This window comes from Podarcis melisellensis (assembly GCF_964234715.1).
Source record: "Podarcis melisellensis genome assembly, chromosome: 8".
In the NCBI taxonomy this organism is placed as follows: Eukaryota; Metazoa; Chordata; class Lepidosauria; order Squamata; family Lacertidae; genus Podarcis; species Podarcis melisellensis.
The window spans coordinates 88,025,096-88,050,283 of record NC_138540.1 but is presented as its reverse complement, the minus strand read 5'-3'; the positions used below and the strand labels follow the sequence as shown (position 1 = coordinate 88,050,283).

Sequence of the window (25,188 nt, the reverse complement as noted above, 5' to 3'; positions counted from 1 at the left end):
GGAGATATCGGCTGCACAAGGACGATGCATAGCGGTTGCTTTTCAAAAGCAGACTGCCTGACTCCACTTTGCAAATTCCTCCGTGCCAGAGAAAATCTGCTTTTATTAAGAGACGCAGGTGCAGTTGAACTCGAGGGCAAGAGGCAAGGTTGGGTAGCCAGGAAATTTCTTGCACAACAGCAACAAAAAAGTCATTCACGGTAGAAATGGGCAAGCCATTAACATTCCAGTGCTGCCCACACCATTGCCGGGAGGGTGGAGAGAGTCAGCAATGAGACCTTGGATTTGGGGGATCCATTCACAAAACCACCTGATCCCCAATTGGCTTCAAGACCTACAGCATCTAGAAGACGAGGCTAGGGGTATGTAATCTATACTGTCAGGGAACTGCCATCGGAGCCAGAGGCGGAGGGAAGGCTCCAGAGGGATGCCGGAGAGGGTCCCAGTAGGGAGAGAGGCAGCCCATCTGCTGGGGAAGGAAATCAGCATAACACCAGTGGAGAAGGGGGGCAGATGGGGGAATCGGCGAGGGGGCTCCAGGACTCCTTGCCGGAGACCAGCGGGGAGAGCACGGGTCCTCCGCTGCCCACACCCTCCCTGCGCAGAAGACTTCTGCGCAGGGAGAGTAGGAGGAGACTCGGCGTCAAAGAACTTCTTTGCTGGAAGAAGTTCAAGAAACGCCCACTGACGGATGGGTGTCTGTCCAGACAGAAAGGGTTCACCCAGGTAACCCAGCCAGGTGTGGCGACAACCTAGGCACGAGCAAGCCCTAGAACCATTACATATACAGTTCATTTAGTTAACTTAATAATATTTTCCTACCGCTTACCATTAGAAGAGAATTCTCAAAATGCATCCCAGCAGATCACAGAGCTCAAACCTGGCTGCCATGCTACTAGAGCCCGGCACTGACTCAGTGCCATAATGGATGCTCAGAACAGACCTTCGAAATGCCCTGGAAGAGGAACCCCAACAAACCAGGCTAGAGAAGATCAGAGACGCACTAACAGGCAAAACTGGAGGCAGCGGACAAGTTCGCTGAGCAGGGGGGCAGAGCCCCACCACCACCCTGAACTTGCCCATTCTCCCAGCCCCTGAAAGATAAATTACTCAAGAGTGTCAAAGGATAACTAGGCTCCCACCTGTAACACAGATCCGTTAGTTCTGTGGAGGTGGGGCTTGGTCAAGCTTGCACAAGCACGTCCAGCCTCCGTCTGCCTCAGACCTGCCTTGAGATTTTACAAGCCATGTATGGACACTATCTGATTTTCAGAGGGAAGCTTCACTGGCTGCTTAATTGCTCCAGGATGTAATCTAATATGCAGGTTTTGAGCTTTGAAGTCCTAAATGGTTGGGGTCCTGAGTACCTTAGGAAGCACCTGCTCCCATACATCCCGCCCCGTTCTCTCAGACTGACAAGAGATACATTTGGGGTGGCTGGAAGAGGCAGGGACTCAACATATACAGTCGTGGTGCGACTCCATCTGCAGAGCCTGCTTCCCCAGGAAATCTTTCCTTGTTGTCCGTTCAACAGCTGGCAAAAACATTTCTTCTTTTTCAAGAATTCCTTCTGGCTGACTGTGCCCTGTTCTTAACTGCTGCTGCTGCTTCATATATCTGTCTTTGGCTTTTAGGATTATGTTGGTGTTTTGTGAATTTTTTATTACTGCTTTATTTCATTGCCGTGTTGCATGTCACTCCAAGTGCCGTTCTAGCAGAAAATGCAGCTTTAAATTGTTGGAAGTACAGGCATACCAACAGACAGTCTAATGGATTCTCAGAGTACTTCCATTTTTAATCAATCCGGAGTTCGCTGCCTTAAAATTGCAGCCAGGCTACGTTTTTCTCCTGCAGTGTTAAGACAACAGGCTCCCCATCTGTCTTGTGTCTACTTCCCCTGCCCAATTATCACATTTCCACATGTCAGGCTATTTGCATCTGCAAGTCACCAAAGTAATGCCATTCAAGTTCAACATCACTCTAAATATATATATATACGAGCTAAAATTATTCCTAGAAACCAGAAGTGGCTTTTTAAGGTGATAGAATTAAACTTAGGCACCTTGCATCACAAGCCTTAAAAAATAATAATTAAAGCTTCCAGGTATCAGATTTTGAGATGCCTGGCTGTCCATACCACCACATTATCAATATGCATCCATGAAATTGTGAATAGCACAAAGGGCACAGGCAAGAGGCTTCCACCCTGTCCAGTCTATGAACACATCAAACTGTACACTGAACAGATGGGAGACTCCCCCCCCCCTTCGAGCATAGATGTTCAAAGAGACAGTCTTCCATATGTTCTTCAGGCACTCAAAATTAGAGCATAAGGCTCTGCAAAATAACGAGACTTCCAACTCAGATGTAAAAATATCTCTTCCTCCTCCCCCCCCCCGTCTCTTCCTTTCCACTCAAAACCATGAAATTTTTCATTTGAAAGAAGACAAAAAATCAAGTAGCAAGGTTTCAACACGAAGACTTTTAAAAAAAAAGCAGACCTTTTTTTTACATACAGGCTGCACTTGGTTACACCTACATTGGCTCCCAGTACGTTTCCGAGCACAATTCAAAGTGTTGGTGCTGACCTTGAAAGCCCTAAACAGCATCAGCCCAGTATACCTGAAGGAACATCTCCACCCCCATCGTTCTGCCTGGACACTGAGGTCCAGCTCCGAGGGCCTTCTGGCAGTTCCCTCACTGCGAGAAGCGAAGTTACAGGGAATCAGGCAGAGGGCCTTCTCAGTAGTGGTGCCTGCCCTGTGGAACAGCCCCCCATCAGATGTCAAAGAAATAAACAACTATCTGACATTTAGAGGACATCTGAAGGATCATAGGGCGGTTTACAGTACAAAACCACAAAAATTCATAGCAACAAACCAAACAATATCCCCCTTGATAATCACAGGTGCCAGGTAAGCGATGCCCCAGGGTCAAATTTTAGATCGTAAGCATCTCAGGGCAGGGACCTTTCTTTTTGGGCTCCCTACAACAATAAGCTATACATATAACAGTTGAAAATATTAAGTACAATTTTACACACAGAATTCATTAAGAGAGAAGCAAATGCTTCTGGTTTTAAAAAATTAGATAAATTCATGGAGCAGAGGTCTCATCTACACCTAGTCAAGCATCATGTTACCCACAGTGGCCAGCCAGATCCCTGTGATAAGTAAGGCCAGAGAGCAACCTCAGCTCTTCCCACTTGGGATTCCCATCAAATGGGATTCAGAATCCTCCTACTCCTGGTGGGGAGGCAGAACACAGCCATTGCGGCTCACACCCGCCGATAGCCTTATCCTCCAGAAACTGGTCTAAACCCCTTTTAAAGCCATCCAGCTTTCTGGCTGTCACCACACCTTGTAGCAGAAGATTCCATGTTTTTAACGTTCAGCTTCCTCATCAGATGGCCCTGGGCTCTGGTACTATGAGACATATGAAAACTTCCTTTTCCCCTAGACCATGCGTTATTTTATCATGTCCTTTATCACTTTTCCTCCCCACAAACTAAAAGACCCCCAACATTGGCTCCTTATTTCCATGGGGAGGGGCTCCACCCCCTGTGACAACAAAGGAGACCCTCCTCACGCAGAGGCAATATACCACAGAATATACCACTTGCTTGTACGTTTCTAGCCGGCCACTGCTAGGAGTTGGAAAGGTGGAATAGACTGAACCATATTCTGATCAAGAATAGGCAATGGGTTTGGTTCTGAAGTTACTCACTCGTAAGAACAAGCAGTGAAGCTCAAGCAGAATTTTTCATTCAAATCTTCATGGCCAATGCAAGCAGTATCTTTTAAAGAGAGGAAATTGGGAGATTTGGGGAAATGCAGTACTGTGGTACCTCAGGTTAAGTACTTAATTCATTCCGGAGGTCCGTACTTAACCTGAAACTGTACTTAACCTGAAGCACCACTTTAGCTAATGGGGCCTCCTGCTGCTGCCGCGCCTGAAGCAAAGTTCTTAACCCGAGGTACTATTTCTGGGTTAGCGGAGTCTGTAACCTGAAGCGTATGTAACCTGAGGTACCACTGTAGTACAGGAGGGAGTCTGAATGACCAGAACTTTGGAGTAATACTAGACCGGACCACCTTGTTCATAGCCAGGCCCCTCTCCTCCCACTGCCTACAAGCAGTCTGCTTCCTGAACTCAACAACGATGCTTCCGGAGTCTTATTTCCACAAGTCTTTTTATCCCCAGCCAGAGTTGTAAGAGGCAAAGAACAATATATTTATTCATCCAGCAGGTTTGTTCCGTTACCAGAAGTTGAGCATTTTCTTTAAAATGTTGCTGGGATTAGTTAATGTTTTCGCTGGCAAGAGAAAGCTGCTTCTTGGCTAGCTTTCAGGCCTTGTTTGGTGCTTCGTATTGAAAGCATTCTTTCGCGTTGCCAGAGTCAATCACATCTCTTCCCCCTCCAACCTTGCAGCTGGGGGTTTCCAGAAAACGGCAAATTTGTAGATACCCAGTAAGAGTCACAGCTCACCCCCAGGGCTCTTTTGCCCCAGGGTTCATTAGACCCTGAGAATTCTAGTTTTCATCTTGTTTAAAGCAGCAAGTTTCTAGCCCTCACCATCTGTAGAGAGGCAACTCCAACGGCAAACATTTCAAAGCCAAATAATTCTCCCTCCCCCTCATGAAGAATTTGCAATTGTGCCACATGCCTTAGGGACTATTGCCAGCTTTACAAATGGTTTCGTCTTCAGTTTCCCTGGGTTCTCCTTTGGTTGCTTCCTTGCTGAGAGATCCTCTCCTCCTTTGAAGTGGTTCCAAGCTAGTTATTATACACAACAGTGTCAGCTTACCAGAAGGGGCCAAGAGCTACAGATCTGCTTTTTGCATCAGAGGGTTTGTCAATTTCGTGAAACATTTTGGGAGGGCTTTTGTATTTCTTCCATGATTAGTTATTATCATGGAGCACAAGCCCCTGCAACAAACCTCTCTTTTGGTTGGCATGTCCAAGGGGTAAAAGAGGTTAAAATGATCTGGAAGACAATCAACTCCTGGCAAGACTAGACTCGCTTTTACTACAGACCTAGACAAACACAATTTTGAGTCATCCATCTCATATATATCATGGGACAATCAGCATCAGCCTCAGTTCTACTGGTGGATAGAAATCAGTTTCGTAGAGAAACCCAGTGACCTTGTGAAAGAGCTACAATACACAGCACTCAGTCAAGGTACACGACTGGGACATCCTGGGAGGCCTTACTGGTGCAGGCAGCCAGTTGTTCCCCCAATTAACTGGAGATAGCATCTGATCCATGACTGGGTAAACAAGCCTGCAGAAATGCATCTGATAAGGAGCTACCTGAACACACAGGCCGCCTCTTTATTCTGAGCAAGGGTTTATTGGGAGCAGATTTCTTCCACCACTTGCTCAGCTCACCAGGTCCAAGAGATTCCATGATAGATATTAGCAGTTAGTGTAGTAGCTAGCACAGAGCTTGGATCAGGAAAACCCCAAATCAGACTCCTCTTAAGCTGCCAGACAGAGAGGGTGGCCCTGGGCAAGTGACATTCTCTTGGCTAATCTATGTCACACTGTTGCTGCCAGGTTAAAACACCCCTTTTGAGCTGTTCTGAAAAACAAAGATACAAATATTGGTATCACACTGCTGACAAGTTACATTTCGGACATCATTTAAACTAATGTGGCTGGTGAAGGCCCACCAAGTCAAACTTGGCCCATAGGGGAGATAAGGATTTGGCCCTTAGGCTGGATCCTATTTCCCCAAGTCTGTTTCTCAAGTTACATTTCTGTAACCATGAGAGCTAGAATTAAAACAATATACTGTTGTATGGAGGGGGACACAGGTGGCGCTGTGGGTTAAAGCCTCAGCGCCTAGGACTTGCCGATCGAAAGGTCGGCGGTTCGAATCCCCGCGGCGGGGTGCGCTCCCGCTGCTCGGTCCCAGCGCCTGCCAACCTAGCAGTTCGAAAGCACCTCCGGGTACAAGTAGATAAATAGGGACCGCTTACCAGCGGGAAGGTAAACGGCGTTTCCGTGTGCAGCTCTGGCTCGCCAGAGCAGCGATGTCACACTGGCCACGTGACCCGGAAGTGTGTCCGGACAGCGCTGGCCCCTGGCCTCTTAAGTGAGATGGGCGCACAACCCCAGAGTCTGTCAAGACTGGCCCGTACGGGCAGGGGTACCTTTACCTTTACTGTTGTATGGAGTGTTCCTGTTGAGGGCCCTAACCAGCTATGCCCTGCTCCAGGATACTCCATTCCCTCGCCTCTAAGCAGTGAGCCAGCATCTCATGTCATTGAATACGCTCAGACCTTGCTGGCTGTTTTGCCTCCCCTCCCTGCCCTTCATGTATTCCAAAGCCTTCTGATACCGCCTTCGTTTACATGGATGGTGCCATTTTGGACACACAAGGACCAGCGCTCAGAGATCTGAGTTTACTATTATTGCATTATGTTACGGTAATGGATTCTCCAGGTGCCTGTGAACCACATACAAACACTTGAAGAAATGAATGTGGCTTGTGGGCTGCTGTGGTAAGTGCAAATCCTAAGCAACCAAAAGGGGAATCTCTTCACTTCAAAGAAAAAAAAAAGCTTTTGCAGATGATACAGGAACACCCCCATCCCAAACCAAATTAGCTCTGTCACAAGCCAAAAGATTAGATAAGGACCTCCTGGATTTGCTGCACTCCCAGCCTGGAAATTTTACAACGGCTGCCCCACAACTGTGGAACATCCCCAGGGCTGCACATTTGGCAAAGAGAAGCCTGCTTGCTGGTGTCTGTAACTACAACAACACAACACACTCGCTCTGAGTGTTGCTGCAGAGCTTTGATTGTCACACCAGATGTATTAATTGCCCTTCCTAAGTGAATTACAAGCCAGCGCTCTGTCCATTTGGACGAGATGTATCAATCAGAAGAAGCAACTCTGCCAAGAGAAAAGCCTCCGGAAGCGCGTCCACCAATCAATATGCTTTTAGAGAAAGGCGATACTTTTCAAGCACATCCACCAAAGGGGACTGGTCGGCACCCTCCTTCATAAACAGAAACGTCTCTGGGTGGGCAGAGGCCAAGCCTTGCTTCACTTTTAAATTTTCACTTGCATTTCACTTCCCAGCAATTAGAGGCATTTCCACACTAGCTAATTGAAGGAGATTTAAAAATCGCTTGTTGGAGACATCTGCTCAATGGACGATAGGAAAAAAGGGGTCAGTTCATGCAAGCTCCATCCCAAGAGATTACAGCCACTCTGGCAGAAGTGCCCCCCTGCATTCCGCCCCACCCAATGAAACGAGTGAAGAAGTGTTATGGATAAGGTTCCGTTTCGTCTCGCAATAAGCTGTGTTGCAATGCCCCAAACTGCTGCTTTTTCAAGTGGCATTCCTTCCCACGTGAAATGTCCTTTGCCCCCCTGCCGATCAACCTTCAGGCTATGCTGGACTCTCCAAACACCACTCTGGCTAGTTCATGGGTAGTCAAACTAAGTCCCTGGGCCGGATCCGGCCCAATCACCTCAATCCGGCCTGCAGACGTTCCAGGAATCAGTGTGTTTTTACATGAGTACTATAGAATGTGTCCTTTTATTTAAAATGCATCTCTGGGTTATTTGTGGGGCCTGCCTGGTGTTTTTACATGAACACAATCTGTGCTTTTATTTAAAATGCATCTCTGGGTTATTTGTGGGGCATAGGAATTTGTTCTCCCCCCCCTTCAAAATATAGTCCGCGCCCCCCCCCCACAAGGTCTGAGGGACAGTGGACTGGCCCCCTGCTGAAAAAGTTGCTGACCCCTGGGCTAGTTGATACATCCACTCAATTTGGATACGCAGCTCATAATAACCACAGGCAGCTTTTTGGACAGTAGTTATTTGTCTCCGTTGACAAGGGTTTCTGTTGCAGGACAGCCTTTGAAACGGCAGAAGGCCAATCCTGCCAAGTAGCAGAAGGGTGTTTTACCATTTTCAGCGGCGGAAAACTGTTGGCACATTATTTCAGGCTCAATAAATACAGACTGATCATTTCCGTGAGTGCAAAACATATGCTGTTTATGGATTAAAGAATGAGGGAGAATCTGGAACGTGCCAAACTCTTATAAGCCACATGCCACGCTTCCTTGCTCCTGCCCCCTTGACCCTTCATGCCCACACTACCTCATAAACAGCCACCTTTACCTGCTCTTATTATTTCTTCGGATGCATAGCCTGTTCTGTCACAAAGGTCTAATGGCAAGAAACTAGAGAAAGACCGTGTGGTCTAGTTGACAAGAGTGCCGGTCTGGGACCTGGGAGGCCAGGGTTCCAATATCCCATTCAACCACAAAGCTCACTTGGTGATCTTGAAGGCCAGTCACTGCCTCTCAGCCTAACCTACCTCACAGGGTTGTTGTGGGGGTTGAAGGGGGAGAACTATGTACACCACTTAGAGCCCCTTGGAGAAAATTCACCCCAAGCCAACCCATAATAAGAGAGTTTCATAACTGAGGGGGGGGGAGACAGAAGACAGTCATTGTGACCTGTCCACCCTTAGGCCACCCCAAGCAGCCCCCTCTTCATCTCCCCTCTAGCAGCTATTGTAGCCATCCCTACAATATTCTGTGTTTGGGTTGCGGGGACATTGTTTTGTCTGTCATTACGTTGTGTATTTTTGTGGTTTTTTTATATTGTAAACCACCCTGTGACCCCTCAGATGAAGGGTGGTATTGAAATTAAATAAATAAAAAGAGACCCCTTTCCCTATAGGGAGCAGCTCATGTGTTAAGGTCCTCAGGTGAGATTGCCAGAGGTTGGGTTGGCACGGGGCAAGGACTTTTTAGCTGCAGCACTGCACCTGGACAACACCTCACCACACTGGCAGGTGTGTGGTGTGGCCCCTTCACTGCAGGCCTGTCATCAAGACAATGTCCTCTTCCTTTTTAGGATGGCCCTTGGGGCCTTGCCGCCTGCCTCTCCCAGGTGGTGGTGTTCCCCCCGCCCCCCCAATACATATTGATGACGAAATGGCTTCACTGCAGTTCCTTCTTTCCCATTGCATTCTATCGTTTTATGAACATGGGCTTAACATTCAGCTTCAGCTGGAAAAGGCAGCTAACGAATGCCACAAACGAGTCAGTAGAACCCTCCCCTCGTCCCCCCAGGATCCCCCCATTGCACCCTCTTTCTCCGCCAAGGACACCCCCCCACTGAATTCCAACCCAGCGATCTTCACCCAACACACACCTTCTGCTGCTTCTCACAAATCCCCCTACCACAAATCCCACCCCAGCCCCTTAGTACCCCTCAAATCCCGCTGCCCTTCCACTCCCCAGAAAGAACCAGTGCTGGTTTAGTGGTTAGAGCATCAGACCCGGGAGAGACCAGGGTTCAAATCCCACCCCCCAGCCATGAAGCTCACGGGGGGGGGGGTGACCCATCAGCTTATTCTCCTCCCATCCTACCTTGGAGGGTTACTGTGAGGATAAAATAGGGGGTGGGGGAGCAGAGAGCTACATATCCCACCTGGAGCAGAGAGTGGGATGTAAATGGCTGCTACTATTGTGACTGCATTTCTTACCTGTCCTTTACCTACACCGGGTGCATGGCTTAGCTAAGACCTGGAAGACCAGGGTTCAAATGCCCACACCGGGGGGGGGTGTTGACCTTGGGGGGGGCCACTGCTTACCCTCCTCCCATCCTACCTTGGAGGGTTATTGTGAGGATAAAATAGGGGGGGCAACTTGAGCTCCTTGGACCAGAGGGTGGGATGCAAATGGCTGCTACTATTGTGACTGCATTTCTTACCTGTCCTTTACCTACACTGGGTGCATGGCTTAGCTAAGACCTGGAAGAGACCAGGGTTCAAATCCTCACCCAGCCATGAAACTCACAGAGTGGGGGGGGTGACCTTGGGGGGGGCATCCGCTTATCCTCCTCCCATCCTACCTTGGAGGGTTATTGTGAGGATAAAATGGGGAGGGGGGCAACTTGAGCTCCTTGGACCAGAGGGTGGGATGCGAATGGCTGCTACTATTGTGAATGCATTTCTTACCTGTCCTTTACCTTACCTGCCCTTTCCCAGGTACCTGTCCTTTCCCTGGTGCATGGCTCAGCTAAGACCTGGGAGAGACCAGGGTTCAAATCCCCACCCAGCCATGAAGCTCACGGGGTGGGGGGGCAGGGTTTTTGACCTTGAGGGGGGGCCCGCTTACCTGTCCTTTACCTACACAGGGTGCATGGCGTAGCTACGACCTGGGGGGAGAGAGATCAGGGTTCAAATCCTGACACCCTTCCCCACTTCAGCCCTGGCGCCCCTCACTCACTCACTCACCTCGCAGGGAGGGCTGTGGCGAGGATAAAAACGGGGAGGAGGATTTGAACCCAGGTCCCGATGGGGGGGGCGAGAAGAGAGGGGGAATCTCGATAAATGAACCCCGCCAACAACAACCCCGCAAGGTGGGCCGCCCCCGAGAAGACTCCCCCCCCTCCCCCGCTTCCTTCCCCGCTGCCTGCCTTCTCTCTCGCTCGCTCGCTCTCGGCTCCGCGCTGCGGCCTCGTCCCTTCCTCCTCCTCCTCCTCCTCGCCGCCTCCCGGTTCCTCTCAGGGCGCCCCTCGCCGCGCCGCCGCCGCCATCTTGGGAGCCGGCCCAGCCGAAACCAGGCAACATCCGGGCACAAGCCCGCTCTCCCGCCGTCGCCACGGCAACAGCCGCCACGCCCCCTCCCCGCCGCACAGCCCGGGAGGCTTCCGATTGGCGGCGCTCCTCGAGGGGCGTGGCCCAGCAGCGCTGGGGAGCGAGGGGAAGGGAGGGGAGGAGCCCGCACGCCTATTGGTTACCTAAAGGAATGATTGACGGGGAGAGGAGAAGGGAGGGGTGGGAGGGAAATCACCCTAACTGTACGTACATTGATATTATCATTATTGTTGTTGTTGTTGTTAGTATTGTTGTTGTTGTTGTTGTTGTTGTTCACATTGATAATACTGATTTAAAATCCGGCAATATGAAATAATTGTGAATACATTAATATGACCCTTGTAATTAATCCAATCATTCATCTATGTAATGATTAGTATAAAATAATTATACTCGTGAATACATTAATGTAATTAACCTAATCACGCATATCGACGGTATTAACATTGATAACTGTAAGCATAAAATAATGATAACGAAATATATTAGTGCAAGAGCAACTAAATATATTAGTGCAACTAAATATTAGTGTAATTATCCTAAACGTGCATACTGATAGTTTTAATTTTGATCATCGTAAGTATAAAATAATTATAACTGTAAGTACATTAACATGAACGACTAATAGTAATGACATTGATTTTATCAAAACCATCGTATAAAAGTTATTATCAGAGAAAACACATTAACATGATTAATCTGATTTTCAGGATTAATGGTATTAATTTTAATAATCATCATGACCGTTTTGTTTTTGTTTTTCTAAATTCATACTTTAGGGCAGGCAACCTTTCGTCTGGGGTGCTGCTTTGCTCCCTGTATTTATCACCACAACAACAACAACCCTGTAGGGTAGGCTCCAGAGAGATGTTACCCCCAGCAAGCATCCTGGCTGCATGGGGATTCGAACCCGTTTCTCTCCAGGGTTCTAGGCCAGGGGCCTGGCCCAAACCTTTCTGCAAATAAGTCCTGTTTTGCAATTAAATGAACGCAGAGCTGTTTTTTGGGTGGGAGGATGAAACAAGCCTGGCATGTTAATTTGTACTGTAAGTGGAAATTTAAAGTCCTGTTCAGTCCTCCTAAATTTGGGACTCCGTTGCAGAGCAAGGGTGCCCCCTCGTGGGCAGTGCAGCAAAAGCCAAATAGAGGAATGTAGGAAACTGCTCCATCTAGTTCAGTACTGTCTACACTGACTGGCAGCGTCTCTCCAAACTTTCAGGGCATAGCTGTCAACTTACAGATTTGAAAATAAGGGACCAGCAGCCTCGAAAATAAGGGACCAGCAGCCAAAATAAGGGATTTTTGGCTTAGTTTATACAGAAATCCGGCACTGATGGAGCCATGCTGCTTTGGCTGCCACTGACTGTGTTTTGCAGGGGGTTGGACTAGATGATCCTAAGGGTCTACAACTCCCACCAAAGAAGAGGGGCAGACAAAACCAATGAACGACGTCGAGATGGCAAAGCTTACAGGCAGAATTAGAAACCAGGAAGAGGACCACTTTCATAAAAAATGGGGAAAGTTTATAATTTAGTTGAAAAGCTATTGTCAAGAGTTACATACATTGGTAGGATTGACAGAAAACTTGTAGTAAAAATTCGAACTGTGGATGGACAAATGATTCATAAAAATAGAGTTATGAAAGGGATGCAGAGGGGGAAATCACTACATTAAGATGCTGCACTGGTTGGAGGGGATGCTAAGCAGCACATCGGGGCTGCCGTCGTCCTGGCGCGAGGAGTTCCATCGGCCCTTACCCGCCCGAGAGGGGGGGGAGAGGGAGACTCTCGCCCACGCCGCCCGCGAGCCCGGCATGAGGCGGTTGCTGCGCCGTGGCAGCCGCTGAAGTGCCGCCCTTCTGCGTCTCTCCCCATCCCCTCCTCTTCCTCCTCCCTCAGGCCGCCTCCGCCGCTGCCGCCTCCAGCTTCCCCTGGCAGCGCAGCGGAAGTCTCGCAAGAGAGGGGCTGCCTGCACGCCCGCCGCCACCCGTCTCCTCAGGATGCGCCCCTGAGGGGGGAAAGGGAGAGATGGAGACACGGCAGCTCATGCGCGCTCTCTCGCGCGGCGGAGGACCCTGAGTCGGGCAAGCATGAAACCCGGGAAATTTAAGGGACATCATCAATAAGGGACAGCAGCGGGACACAGCGCTGGGATAAGGGAGCTTCCTGCCAAATAAGGGACGGTTGACAGCTATGCTGAATTTCAGGGTTGGGGGCATTCCCTAGCAGATTGAGACCACGATAACTAAAAGATTGCATTATCCTGTACGTACCCAACACACCCCTGCGTCGCGCTGGAGAGGGTGTTCTGCAGATCGTATCTGCTCAGCTGCCTTGTGCATAATTTCAGGTTCGTGGCCTTTAGTGTGGTGGCACCTTTGGAACTCCCTCCCACCGCATGTCAGACACACACCTTCTCTGTTGTCTTTTTGGAACCTGCGAAAGATATTCCTCTTCCAGCCTTCTAAAATAATCACCTCAGCTGGCATCTTGTTTTGAAACTGAATTGGTCGTTACGTTTGTGCTGTTGTTCTAAGCTGGTTTTATATTTATAATTGGCTTTTTATAAAATTTATAAAAAAATATTATTATTATTATTATTATTATTATTATTATTATTATTATTTATTACAGCATCTTAAAAAGCAGAGACATAACCTTGCCAACAAAGGTCCATATAGTTCAAGCTATGGTTTTCCCAGTAGTGATGTACGGAAGTGAGAGCTGGACCATCAAGAAGGCTGATCGCCGAAGAATGGATGCTTTTGAATTCTGGTGCTGGAGGAGGCTCTTGAGGGTTCCATGGACTGCAAGATCAAACCTCTCCATTCTGAAGGAAATCAGCCCTGAGTGCTCACTGGAAGGACAGATCCTGAAGCTGAGGCTCCAGTACTTTGGCCACCTCATGAGAAGAGAAGACTCCCTGGAGAAGACCCTAATGCTGGGAAAGATGGAGGGCGCAAGGAGAAGGGGACGACAGAGGACGAGATGGTGGGACAGTGTTCTCGAAGCTACCAGCATGAGTTTGACCAAACTGCGGGAGGCAGTGGAAGACAGGAGGGCCTGGCGTGCTCTGGTCCAGCGGGTCACAAAGAGTCGGACACGACTAAACAACAACAACAAAGGTGGTAAATCGCTTCGGAATGCCCCATAGCAAGCAGTTCATAAATGAATTCAATGATTGTTCCTAGTCTTGATCCTGGGACCTTCTGCATGCATAGTACGTAGATGTTCTACCACTTACCGGTGGACCTTAGGGCGTTGTTCTGCTTCATCAATACCCCAATACCCTCTCGGGTGCTGAGATGGGCCGAGGGGGCCCTCTTAGTAGTTCCTCCACCCCCAGAAACTTAGGGTGTGGCCCATGGGAGAGGGCTTTCTTCGTGGTGGCCCCTAAGCTGAGGCCCTCCCTCCCCACAAAGTGCCCATTGGGCCCTTCATTATACGGCTTCCACCAAATGCTGAAGACAAACCTCTTTGCCCTAGTTTTTGACACTTGAGGTGTATGCTTTGAGCACCTGCTTACTTCTGCATGGTGTCTTAAACTGTTTTTAATCTTGGTATTTTAATGTGGCAACCTGCCCTCAGAGTGAAGGGAGCGCAATTGCCAATAGTAGCAGCAGCAACGAAAGCCAAAGGCCTGGCGGTGCAGCCAGCCGCACTTAAAATCTGAGCCACGTCTCTCCCTATTCCTGCACCTGAATCCCAGCATCTGGTATCTAAATATTAAGAAAAACTACAGATTCAAGGCTGCTGAAGCCACTTGGAGGAAGCGTCAAACAGATGCTGTCACCTACCCGGCTAAAAATACTCCAGCCCCCCAAGGGACCAGGCCATTGCTCCCCACCCCGTCCCCTTCGCCTCGCCTTCTCATGCCCCACTTGTGCAGTAAATCCAGGGGGAGGTCATTTGAAGGCAGGAAGCTTCCCCCCCCAAAAAAATTATTTGCTTTTTACCAACACTGCAAATCTAGAATGCCTTCAAGACTGTATTGTGTGTGTGTCTTAGGGCTGATCCACACTTCCACTTGTCCTAATGCTTCACGCGCCCCGCCCCCCCCCCCCAGCAAAAAAATCTGCTCTTGATCGGAGCAAACAGCAGCTGGGTTTGTTCTGATTTAGAGCTAAGCTGCCGGCTGGGGAAGTAGCAGCAAGGGGGAAACAGCTGAGACCCATGTTTTCTGAATCCTGATTTTCACCGCTACAATTTTGTGAAGGCGGTGAAGGTCCTGTGTGAGTGTCTGGAGGCGGCTGGAGGATGGATGGCGGCTAACAGATCGAGGTTGAATCCTGACAAGACAGAAGTAGTCTTTTGGGGGAGTGAGCGTCTCCACTCCCATCGTTCTGCCCAGACACTGAGGTCCAGCCCTGAGGGCCTTCTGGCAGTTCCCTCCCTATGAGAAGCCAAGTTACAGGGAACCAGGCAGAGGGCCTTCCTGGTAGTGGCACCCACCCATGAGATGTCAAAGAGATAAACAACTACCTGACGTTTAGAAGACATCTGATGGCAGCCCTGTTTAGGGAAGTTTTTAATGACTGATATTTTAATGGAGGGGTCAGCAAACTTTTTCAGCAGGGGACCGGTCCACTGTCCCTCAGACCTTATGGGGAGGCAGACTGTATTTTGAAGGGGGGGAAATGAACAAATTCCTATGCCCCACAAATAACCCAGAGATGCATTTTAAATAAAAGCACACATTCTATTCATGTAAAAACAAGCTGATTCCTGGACCATCCACGGGCCAGATTGAGAAGGCAATTGGGCCAGATCCGGGCCCCGGGCCTTAGTTTGCTTACCCATGTTTTAATGTATTTTTAATCTTCTGTTGGAAGCCACCCAGAGTGGCTGAGGAAACCCAGCCAGATGGGCGGGGTACAAATAATAAATTATGATGATGATGATGTCAAAACCATGGTAAAATGCACTAATACAGGCTAGTTTGTGCCTTATGTGAATATCCTGAGTCTCATCTTTTTAGAGGTGACCGATCTGTCTTCTTAGGTTTCAGTATATCTTGGCTTGAGCAGGTAGTTATAGAATCAAAGAACTGTAGATTTGGAAGGGACCCCAAGGGTCATCTATACAGTGGTACCTCGGGTTACATACGCTTCAGGTTACACACTCCGCTAACCCAGAAATAGTGCTTCAGGTTAAGAACTTTGCTTCAGGATAAGAACAGAAATCGGGCTCCGGCGGCACGGCAGCAGCAAGAGGCCCCATCAGCTAAAGTGGTGCTTCAGGTTAAGAATAGTTTCAGGTTAAGAACAGACCTCCGGAACAAATTAAGTACTTAACCTGAGGTACCACTGTACAAGCAACTGTTTCTGGTTGCTGAATCTAAAAAAGAACTGTAGTATTCTGGGCTTCCCTATTTTCAAACTTTTATTCAAGTGATTTCTTTCTCGTGGGGAAAAACAATATTGTCTCTGTCCTGCGCTACAGGAAAACACAATTCACACCAGATTATTGCGTAGATGACAGCAATTCCCATGGCTCTCAAGTCTTTCAAAAAGCTTGTGGCTGCACGTCATTCACAACCTGCCATTTAATAATATTAATTTCACCGGCAAATCTGTGTAGTGACAAGACTTCCTTTCACCTTCTGCTCAGTCGTGTTCTTAGTAGAGATGCAAATCAAACTCCTGCCTCAGGTCTTGTGCTTCCAGAGAGGAAGAGCAGTTGGCTGAGGAGCTAGCAAAGGAAAAGACTGCACCGATGAAGGGAGAAAAAATCCCAGGCTGTGGTTGCTGAAGTGGCGAATGCAGAGAGGGCAGGAAAGACACCAAGGCAGGATCCTACCCATGGGAGGGGAGGGTTGCATTTTTCAACTTCCAAAAATGAGGGGTTGCTAAAAAGTTGTAACATGGCTTTGTTAGGATTATAATGTTCTGTTCCACCTAAACAGATGTATGGAGCTGTTGTATGTCACATGTCTGTTTACATTCCACCACAGCTTGCTGGGAACAGACATGTTTTTCTTGTGTCCTGATGCTGAATAAACACCTGTAAATATGCTTACATATGCCTCTGTCCGCCATTTCCGTTGTGAAGAGTTATTCACTCTGCTGATTAGAGCGTGCTCAGTCTCTAAAGGTTTCCGAGGCTTGAGTCGCTGATTGATACTGTTCTGAGAACCGGAGTTCACCCGGCTGCCTGCCAGTGGCTGGAGCCAGTTGGGGGCCTGCGAAATGCCCCCGTCTCCCCAGACGGGCTTGGGAACTCCAAATGTATTTTGGTTTAATTAATACTATTTAGTGTTGTTTGGAGTACTGCCAACCTAGCAGTTCAAAAGCACGTCAAAGTGCAAGTAGATAAATAGAGACCGCTCTGGCGGGAAGGTAAACGGCGTTTCCGTGCGCTGCTCTGGTTCGCCAGAAGCGGTTTAGTCATGCTGGCCACATGACCCGGAAGCTGTCTGTGGACAAACGCTGGCTCCCTCAGCCTATAGAGCGAGATGAGTGCGCAACCCCAGAGTCGGTCACGACTGGACCTAATGGTCAGGGGCCCCTTTACCTTTTTTAGTGTTGCTTGGTAAGCAGATTGTGTGCAGAATTGCATAGCAACCATCAAAAATGATTTCCAAGTACTTGCAGTTACGATATATATTAATTTTCTATTATTATTATTATGGTTATTTTCAGAAGGTACAATTTAAATTCTTTGCTTTTCCTAAAGCAGTTTATGTGCTTCTTCATCCAGCGTAGACTAACCAGGCTGAATGTTGCCCAGTCACAAAAATTATAGCAGATTTGAATCACTCACACCCCACAGCATAATTTTAAGACCCCTCACTGGAGGGATTTGCAAAAATAAAGCTTCGCCCCTTATAATGGCCTGCCCCGCAACCCACGGCTGCCTTGGTGACCTTCCTGAGCTCAAATCCAAAAGAGAAAATGCTACTTTTCATAACAGGAGAACCTAATGGGGTGAGCCAACGAAACTGAGGGCTATCGATGACGATGATGTCTGTGCTCTGCCTTCCCAGCTGGAGACAGCAATGTTTCTGAATACCAGTTGCTGGAAGCCACAGAAAGTGCTCTTGTGCTTGGAGGGAATATTGCGGGATTCCCTCTGGGGGCAAGAAGAGGGTGCTGGAATAGATGGGCCATTGGCCTGATCCCCTTGCCGTGATCATCTGATGTTCTTACTGCTTCTGGGACTCATAGGGGAAATGGCTCTGGTGGCTTCCTCTTCTTCCTGCGTTGAAAGCTGGTTGTCACAAGGCAAAGGCCCCAGACACCGTCTAGACCAGGAAGGGAACAGGGAGGTCACCAAGGACCTGCTAGTGCCAGGCTTCTGGGCCGTGCAGTTCTTTGATCAGCCAAATCCCGTCCACGACCTTCCCACTCTGAAAAGCAAAGAGAGAGAGTGAGAGAGTGTGTCTTTGGGGTTAGAGTCCCTCCAGGAAAAGATGTACAACCTGGCTGCAGTTACTGTATTTTTCGCCTGCGCACCTGGTCCTTTAGGGGCACAATTACCCCATTCAGGACCAGGGAGTCCTTCACACCCACCCGCCCCCTGTCCCCCAAAAACAGTACTTCTGTCTAGTCAGGATTCAACCTCAATCCATTAGCCGCCATCCACCCTCCAAGCGAATGCAGTGGTTTCCAATGATGCAGCTCAGCTGCACTCCGATGTCGGCCAGGGTTGCAGCAGGCCTGCCATGGCCTCGTGTCGGAGCACAGGAACCATTCATACCCACTGGATCCCCGATGAGAAGAAGCCTTGGGGCCCCTGATCCCATTCCCCTGCTCCAGACACAAAAAATGTTCAAGAAATATTTAACGTTTACTAATTGGGACCCCCAGATGTGTCCGGCCCCTGCATTGTTTTCAGCATCGTGTTGAGAGCCAGGGTGGCGTAATGGTTATAGTGATGGATAAGACTATGACCTGGGATGACATGGGTTAAACCACAGAGCCTAGGACTTGCTGATCAGAAGGTCGGCGGTTCGAATCCCCATGACAGGGTGAGCTCCCATTGCTGGGTCCCTGCTCCTGCCCACCTAGCAGTTCGAAAGCACGTCAAAGTGCAAGTAGATAAATAGGTACCGCTCCAGCGGGAAGGTAAACGGCGTTTCCGTGCACTGCTCTGGTTCGCCAGAAGCGGCTTAGTCATGCTGGCCACATGACCTGGAAGCTGTACGCCGGCTCCCTCGGCCAGTAAAGCGAGATGAGCGCCACAACCCCAAAGTCGGCCACGACTGGACCTAATGGTCAGGGGTCCCTTTACCTTTATGACCTGGGAGACCAGGGTTCAAATCCCCACTCAGCCACAAAGCTCATGAGGTGACCTTGAGCCAGTCACTGTATCTTATCCTAACCTACCTCACAGGGATGTGAGGATGAAATGGAGAGGAGGACCATGTGCATTGCCTTCAGCTCATCGGAAGAAAAGGTGGTACATAAATGTAGTAGTAGTAGCAGCAGCAGTAGTAGTAATAATAATAATGTTTCTACAAAGCCCTATATTTGAACCCGATGTGCCAACAGATTGAGGTTGAATCCTGACAAGACAGAAGGACTGTTTTGGGGGGACAGGAGGCGGGCAGGCGTGGGGGACTCCCTGGTCCTGAATGGGGCAACTGTGCCCCTGAAGGACCAGGTGCGCAGCCTGGGAGTCATTTTGGGCTCACAGCTGTCCATGGAGACGCAGGTCAGTTCTGTGTCCAGGGCAGCTGTCTGCCAGCTCCATCTGGTACGCAGGATGAGACCCTCCCTGCCTGCGGACTGCCTCGCCAGTGGTGCATGCTCTGGTTATCTCCCACTTGGACTACTGCAATGCGCTCTACGTGGGGCTACCTTTGAAGGTGACCCGGAAACTACAACTAATCCAGAATGCGGCAGCTAGACTGGGGACTGGGAGTGGCTGCCGGGACCACATAACACCGGTCTTGAAAGACCTACATTGGCTCCCAGTATGTTTCTGAGCACAATTCAAAGTGTTGGTGCTGACCTTTAAAGCCCCAAACGGCCTCAAAGGCCCAATATATCTGAAGGAGCGTCTCCACGCCCATCATTCAGCCCGGGCACTGAGGTCCAGCGCTGAGGGCCTTCTGGTGGTTCCCTCACTGTGAGAAGCCAAGTTACAGGGAACCAGGCAGAGGGCCTTCTCGGTAGTGGCAGCCGCCCTGTGGAACGCCCACCCACCAGATGTCAAAGAGATGAACAACTACCTGATGTATAGAAGACATCTGAAAGCAGCCCTGTTTAGGGAAGTTTTTAATGTGTGACATTTTAATGTACTTTTAATCTTTGTTGGAAGCCACCCAGAGTGGTTGAGGAAACCCATCCAGATGGGCAGGGTACAAATAAATTAATAATAATAATAATAATAATAATAATAATAATAATAATAATAATAATATTCTGCATTGCTCTTTCGCAGGACTTAAGCGCTGCCTACCTGGTCGTCCGACACTTGTTCCAGCCAAACGTGAGTCCTGTTCATGATCTGCATGTGGGTGTAGCCATAATCCTCAATCCGCACGGCGCTCCATTCTCGTGGGTCGGGGACAAAGGGGTCAAGTCGCTCTCTGCAGCCCTGGTGGGTGAGGAAGGAAGAGGCTCAAAGGCCGGGCAGCTGAGAGTTTTCCACAGTGAACAGCTTCTTCAGGCTTTGCCAACGCGGTGCCCTCCAGATGGGAGTTGCAGTCCAAAACATTTGAAGGGCACCCGCTTGGGGAGGGCTGACCGAGCTGCACAACAGAGAACCCAGGGGTTCTCAAACATTCTCGGGCCTCCCTGATTCCATAAGCTCAACCCCAGTGCCTGCTACCCTGTAAATACATTATTGAGAATAGCGGTTTACATGCCCCACTAAGGAAGATAGTAAATAATCCAAGTCAGGTGGAGCACATGTGTTGCATTCAGAAGGTCCCAGGTTCAATTGAGTGGCATATCCATTTGGAAGGCTATCAGGTGGAAGGTGATGACAAAGGCTCCTCTCTGCCCGAAATCACTGTGCTCACTGATTTCCCATTGAAGCATCTCGTTGGCCCCGGTGAGAACGGGATGATACACAAGATGCACCAATGGCCTGATCGTATTTGCAGACTCATATTATGTTTTGCTCTAGGTGTCAGGGACTGGGCAGAGGAGGAGTGGTGGAGAAGGAAGACAGTATAGATTTACAACAGGGGTTTGGTCTCATGAGGCAGAGCCAGGCGGAGCCAGTTCAGAGAAGGCCTTGGCTCTGGTTGAGGCTAATCTGACTTCCTTAGGGCCCGGAACCTCTAGGGTGCTGCTATTTATGGACTTAAGGAATTAAGGATAAAAGGAATTACTTCTTCATGCAATGCATTGTTAAACTACGGAACTCCCTGCCACAGGAGGCAGCGATGGCCACCAACTGGGATGGCTTTAAAAGAGGATGAGACAAATTCAGAGGGCTATCGGTGGCTACTAGTCACAATGGCTATACTCTGTCTCCTCAACCTGAGGCAGCAGTGCTTCGGAATACCAGTGGCTGAGAACCACAGGAGGGGAGAATGCTTTTGTGCTCACTGATTTCCCATTGAAGCATCTTGTTGGTCCCGGGATGATGCACAGGATGGACCAATGGCCTGATCATATTAGCAGACTCATATTATGCTTTGCCCTAGGTGTCAGGGACTGGGCAGAGGAGGAGTGGTGGAGAACCACCTCTTCATCCTGACCCTTCCAGGGAGGAGGAAGAGGAAGAAGGTGTCGATTTATAACAGGGGTTTGCGGGAGGTCGCAGCTCAGAGGCAGATTAGGGGGGAAGCTGGGGAATTGTGGGAGAGCCAGAACAACACCTGGCTCTTGGAACTTTGAAGTGTCAGGCATAGCTCTAATGGCTTTAGCCCAAGCGTAGCAGAGTTTTTCTGCACAGCGAAGAAGCTAGTTGAGGCGGTAATGACTAGTCAGCTAGACTCAGAATAACTATTTACAGGATTTATTAAAAGGAAAAATAAAACCAGCAGAGTTTCTGCATACAAAACAAAGCAAAATAAATCCTTTCTTTCTCTCTCTCTCTCTCTTAACCATACACAGCACTTCTACTCCTAACACACCCCTAACACCAAACACAAACTGTGCTAGCATTCCTAGATAACAGAGTTGAGTGCTGGTCGTTAACCAATCAGAGTAAGTAGTTTCTAGGTCAAGCAGACCTTGGCTTTCTGCCAAGAGTAAATTGGCACTGCCTTGTGTTAATTGTGTGAAGCCAGAATCTGTAAGTTTTCATGAGAATCAATTAACAGAAACTGAACACTGGCTGACACTTTATCACCGGAAAGCATGCCAGGCCCTCCATCTCCCAGAACCTGGTGAGCCTTGAAAGTAGGAGAACAAAGAGCTCAAAGACAGGGAGCACATAGCAGGACCTATAGAGGAGATGATGAGAACGACAAATGGGGAAGAGATGGGGTGGAGGTGGAGATTCACTTGGGACAACGTCATTATCCGAGAGGCTGGGTTCTACAGCCTCTCTGTAAAGACTGAAATAAAATAGGTCTGTAAGAAATTCTTCCTTGTCTTATACTTTCCTGGGCAGCCAGCCGGGAGCCGCTGACAGCACCCTAGGACACTAGGCTTAGATGGGCAAAACAGTCTGATATGTGAGGAACTCTGTATATATTCAGAAGGACGGTGTAATTAGCTCATAAGCCACCATTTAAAATTAAGTCTGCCCACCCACCCAAAAACCTCACACTTACAGCTGATCCAGTGATAATATGAACAGGGGCACATGGGTTGGTGTAAGGGGCCTCGGTGCTGCCATTGCAAACCTGAAGGAGAAAGAGAGATGAGGAGGATTATACATTTACTGTATTATTATTATTATTATTATTGTTTATATACCGCCCAATACCCGGAGGTCTCATGGCGGTTCACAGAAAAGATCACAACATATATAACCAATATAAAAACAACAACCCAATAACCCCCCCCCCCAGAAATAGCCACATTTTAAAAGGGTATAGAACAGGGGTCACCAAACTTTTAGCAGGGGGCCAGTCCACTGTCCCTCAAACCTTGTGGGGGGCTGGACTATATGGGGGGGGGGGAATGAACGAATTCCTATGCCCCACAAATAACCCAGAGATGCATTTTAAATAAAAGGACACAATCTACTCATGTAAAATAACACCAGGCAGGCCCTACAAATAACTCAGAGATGCGTTTTAAATAAAAGGACATATTCTACTCATGTAAAAACATGCTGATTCCCAGACTGTCCATGGGCCGGATTGAGAAGCCTATTGAGCCGGATCCGGTCCCTGGGCCTTAGTTTGCCTATCCAAGGTATAGGAGCAGATCAAGCAAAGGCCTGGTTAAAAAGCAATGCTTTTGCCTGACGCCTAAAGGTGTGTAATGAAGGCACCAAGCAAACTTCCCTGGGGAGAGCATTCCAGTACTTAAAATTTACTGTATTTCCTATATATCCCACCTTTTTCTCCAAGGAGCTCAGGGTGGTGGGCCTGGTCCTTCCCCTTTCCTCATTCAATCCCCACAACGACCCTGCGAGGTAGGTTAGGCTGAGAGGCGGCCATGACTGGGCCAAGGTAACTCTGGTCTCCCAGGTCCTAGCAGCCCGTATTCCTACACTGTCTCCCATCCAAGTACTAACCAGGCCTGACCCTGCTTAGCTTCCCAGATCAGATGAGATTGGGCTTGTTCAAGTAAGAAGAGCAGGACTTTTTTAGCAGTGGTGATATTCCTGCTGGTGAGTCTGTGGGATGGCACCAGCCCCTTCAAGGCCAGTTGCCTGAGGATGGGCAGTTCCACGGAGCAGGGAACCCTTTTGCAAAAGGAGATCACATGGCCCAGGATTTGCTGGCAAAACTCTTAGACAGGCACCCCCAAACTCAGCCCTCCAGATGCTTTGGGACTACAGTTCCCATCATCCACATTAGCTAGGCATGATGGGAGTTGTAGTCCCAAAACATCTGGAGGGCCGAGTTTGGGGATGCCTGCTCTGGGATGATGCTCGCTGCTCCCAGCCACTGAAGCCGGCGTGGCAGAGAGCCAGATTCTACAGATTCCAACCCAGCAAGGTCTCCGAATCTCCCACTGCAGAGATTCTGCTGTGGGGTAAGGACTCTCCACCTTATCCCGGGTCTCGGGTGCCCTTCTCTGCTTCTGAACAGGACACTGCCCCTTTGCCAAGCCTGGAATCACCTTGTAGTCGTAGACCGGCCACAGCCTCTCGTAGGAGTGTTCGTGGGCCCACAGCTCCAGGTCAACCCCTGGAGGGAGGAGAAGAAGAGGCTTTTGCCAAGGCAGAGAACAGCAGCTGGTGTCAGCCAGACAGAGAAGCCCATGCCCCAATCTCTGCTCCCCCAAAGTCTCTGGCTCCATTGTATTTATGTATTCATTACTGTATTACCATATTTTTCGCTCTATAAGACGCACCAGACCGCAAGACGCACCTAGTTTTTGGAGGAGGAAAACAAGAAAAAAAATATTCTGAATCTCAGAGGCCAGAACAGCAAGAGGGATCGCTGCACAGTGAAAGCAGCAATCCCTCTTGCTGTTCTGGCTTCTGGGATAGCTGCGCAGCCTGCATTCGCTCCATAAGATGCACACACATTTCCCCTTACTTTTTAGGAGGGAAAAAGTGAGTCTTATAGAGCAAAACTTACGGAAAATTCTTTCAACATACAACACCATACAGATTAATAATGAGGTAGAGGGTACGTTTTATCATATGTGGTGGACTTGTAAAAGGGGAAAAGAATATTGGGAAATGATATATAATGAATTGAAGAAAAATGTTTGAAAGTACCTTTCCAAAAAAAACCCAGAGTCCCTTTTTCGTTGGGGATAATTCAGTCGGAAATTCCCAGGTGTCGAAAAAGATTATGTATGCTAATCATACATAATCATTACGTATGCTACTACTGCAGCCCGTGTTTTGCGAGCCCCAAAAAGAAAATGAGCGAGGTCCCAAACATAGAAGAATGGCAACTTAGATTGGTGGAATAGGCACACCTCAGAGATTTAACATATAGAAGAATAGAAGAATATACATTTAAAGAAGACTGGAAAATGTTTACTGATTATTTGGGTGAAAGTTGTGTAGATTTAAAAACACTGGTAGCATTAAGATAAACAGTATAAATATGTTTTCATGGTATAACAATGGATTATGGAATGGTTTAGTTTACGTAAAATATGCAAGGATGTAGAGTATGCCAAATGAACCATGGAAAAAGAAGAAGAGAAGCCATTGATTTAAGGGTGTCTGATTGATTAGCTTTTAATGTTTGATGTATCACAGTATTTTAATATTCTTTTGGAAGCCGCCCAGAGTGGCTGAGGAAGCCCGGCCAGATGGGCGGGTGTGATGGGACGATGAGCTGCTTGTGCGTAAAATGCAAGTCCCTCAGAGTTTGATCAGGTTTTCAAACCTCTGCCTGTGACGGAGCCCCTCCAGCATGGCTGCGTCAATCACTAGTAGAATCCGAAAGTGGCTGCTTTCGGAAACGTTTCCAACATAAAAGCTCCTTAACGGAAACACGTCGTCTGGCCTCTCGGCGTGACAGTTTCCGTCGAGGTGTGGGTGTCCCTATAGGAG

The 25,188-nt window shown here is 48.6% G+C and overlaps 2 protein-coding genes and 1 long non-coding RNA gene across 7 annotated transcripts in view; 1 reads left to right on the top strand and 2 right to left on the bottom strand.

Annotated features, from left to right (window-relative positions):
* Positions 1-10,596, bottom strand: part of PAK4 (p21 (RAC1) activated kinase 4) — an 81,133-nt gene extending 70,537 nt beyond the window's left edge. The window contains exons 1-2 of one of the 3 annotated variants that reach the window (XM_081922007.1): positions 10,072-10,112; positions 9,530-9,569 (exon numbers count right to left, since the gene is read on the bottom strand). The gene's annotated coding sequence lies outside the window, so the exon portion shown is untranslated. Of the gene's footprint in view, positions 1-3,726; positions 3,749-9,529; positions 9,570-10,071; positions 10,113-10,464 lie in introns of those variants that run through there. The other 2 variants (XM_081922006.1, XM_081922009.1) reach the window with 2 other exon arrangements.
* A 4,874-nt stretch (positions 10,597-15,470) lies between these two features.
* On the top strand, positions 15,471-17,295 carry LOC309376236. Its single transcript, XR_014171091.1, has 3 exons — positions 15,471-15,717; positions 15,945-16,898; positions 17,167-17,295. It is a non-coding gene; the product is annotated as an uncharacterized lncRNA (long non-coding RNA).
* The window catches only part of ACP7 (acid phosphatase 7, tartrate resistant (putative)), a 32,893-nt gene continuing 23,713 nt past the window's right edge, over positions 16,009-25,188 (bottom strand). For all 3 annotated transcript variants that reach the window (XM_081922235.1, XM_081922237.1, XM_081922236.1), the window contains exons 11-14: positions 23,790-23,857; positions 22,325-22,396; positions 20,050-20,187; positions 16,009-17,992 (exon numbers count right to left, since the gene is read on the bottom strand). In XM_081922235.1, coding sequence (XP_081778361.1) covers positions 17,927-17,992; positions 20,050-20,187; positions 22,325-22,396; positions 23,790-23,857 — 344 coding nt within the window. In that variant the 3' untranslated portion in view covers positions 16,009-17,926. The remainder of the gene's footprint in view (positions 17,993-20,049; positions 20,188-22,324; positions 22,397-23,789; positions 23,858-25,188) is intronic.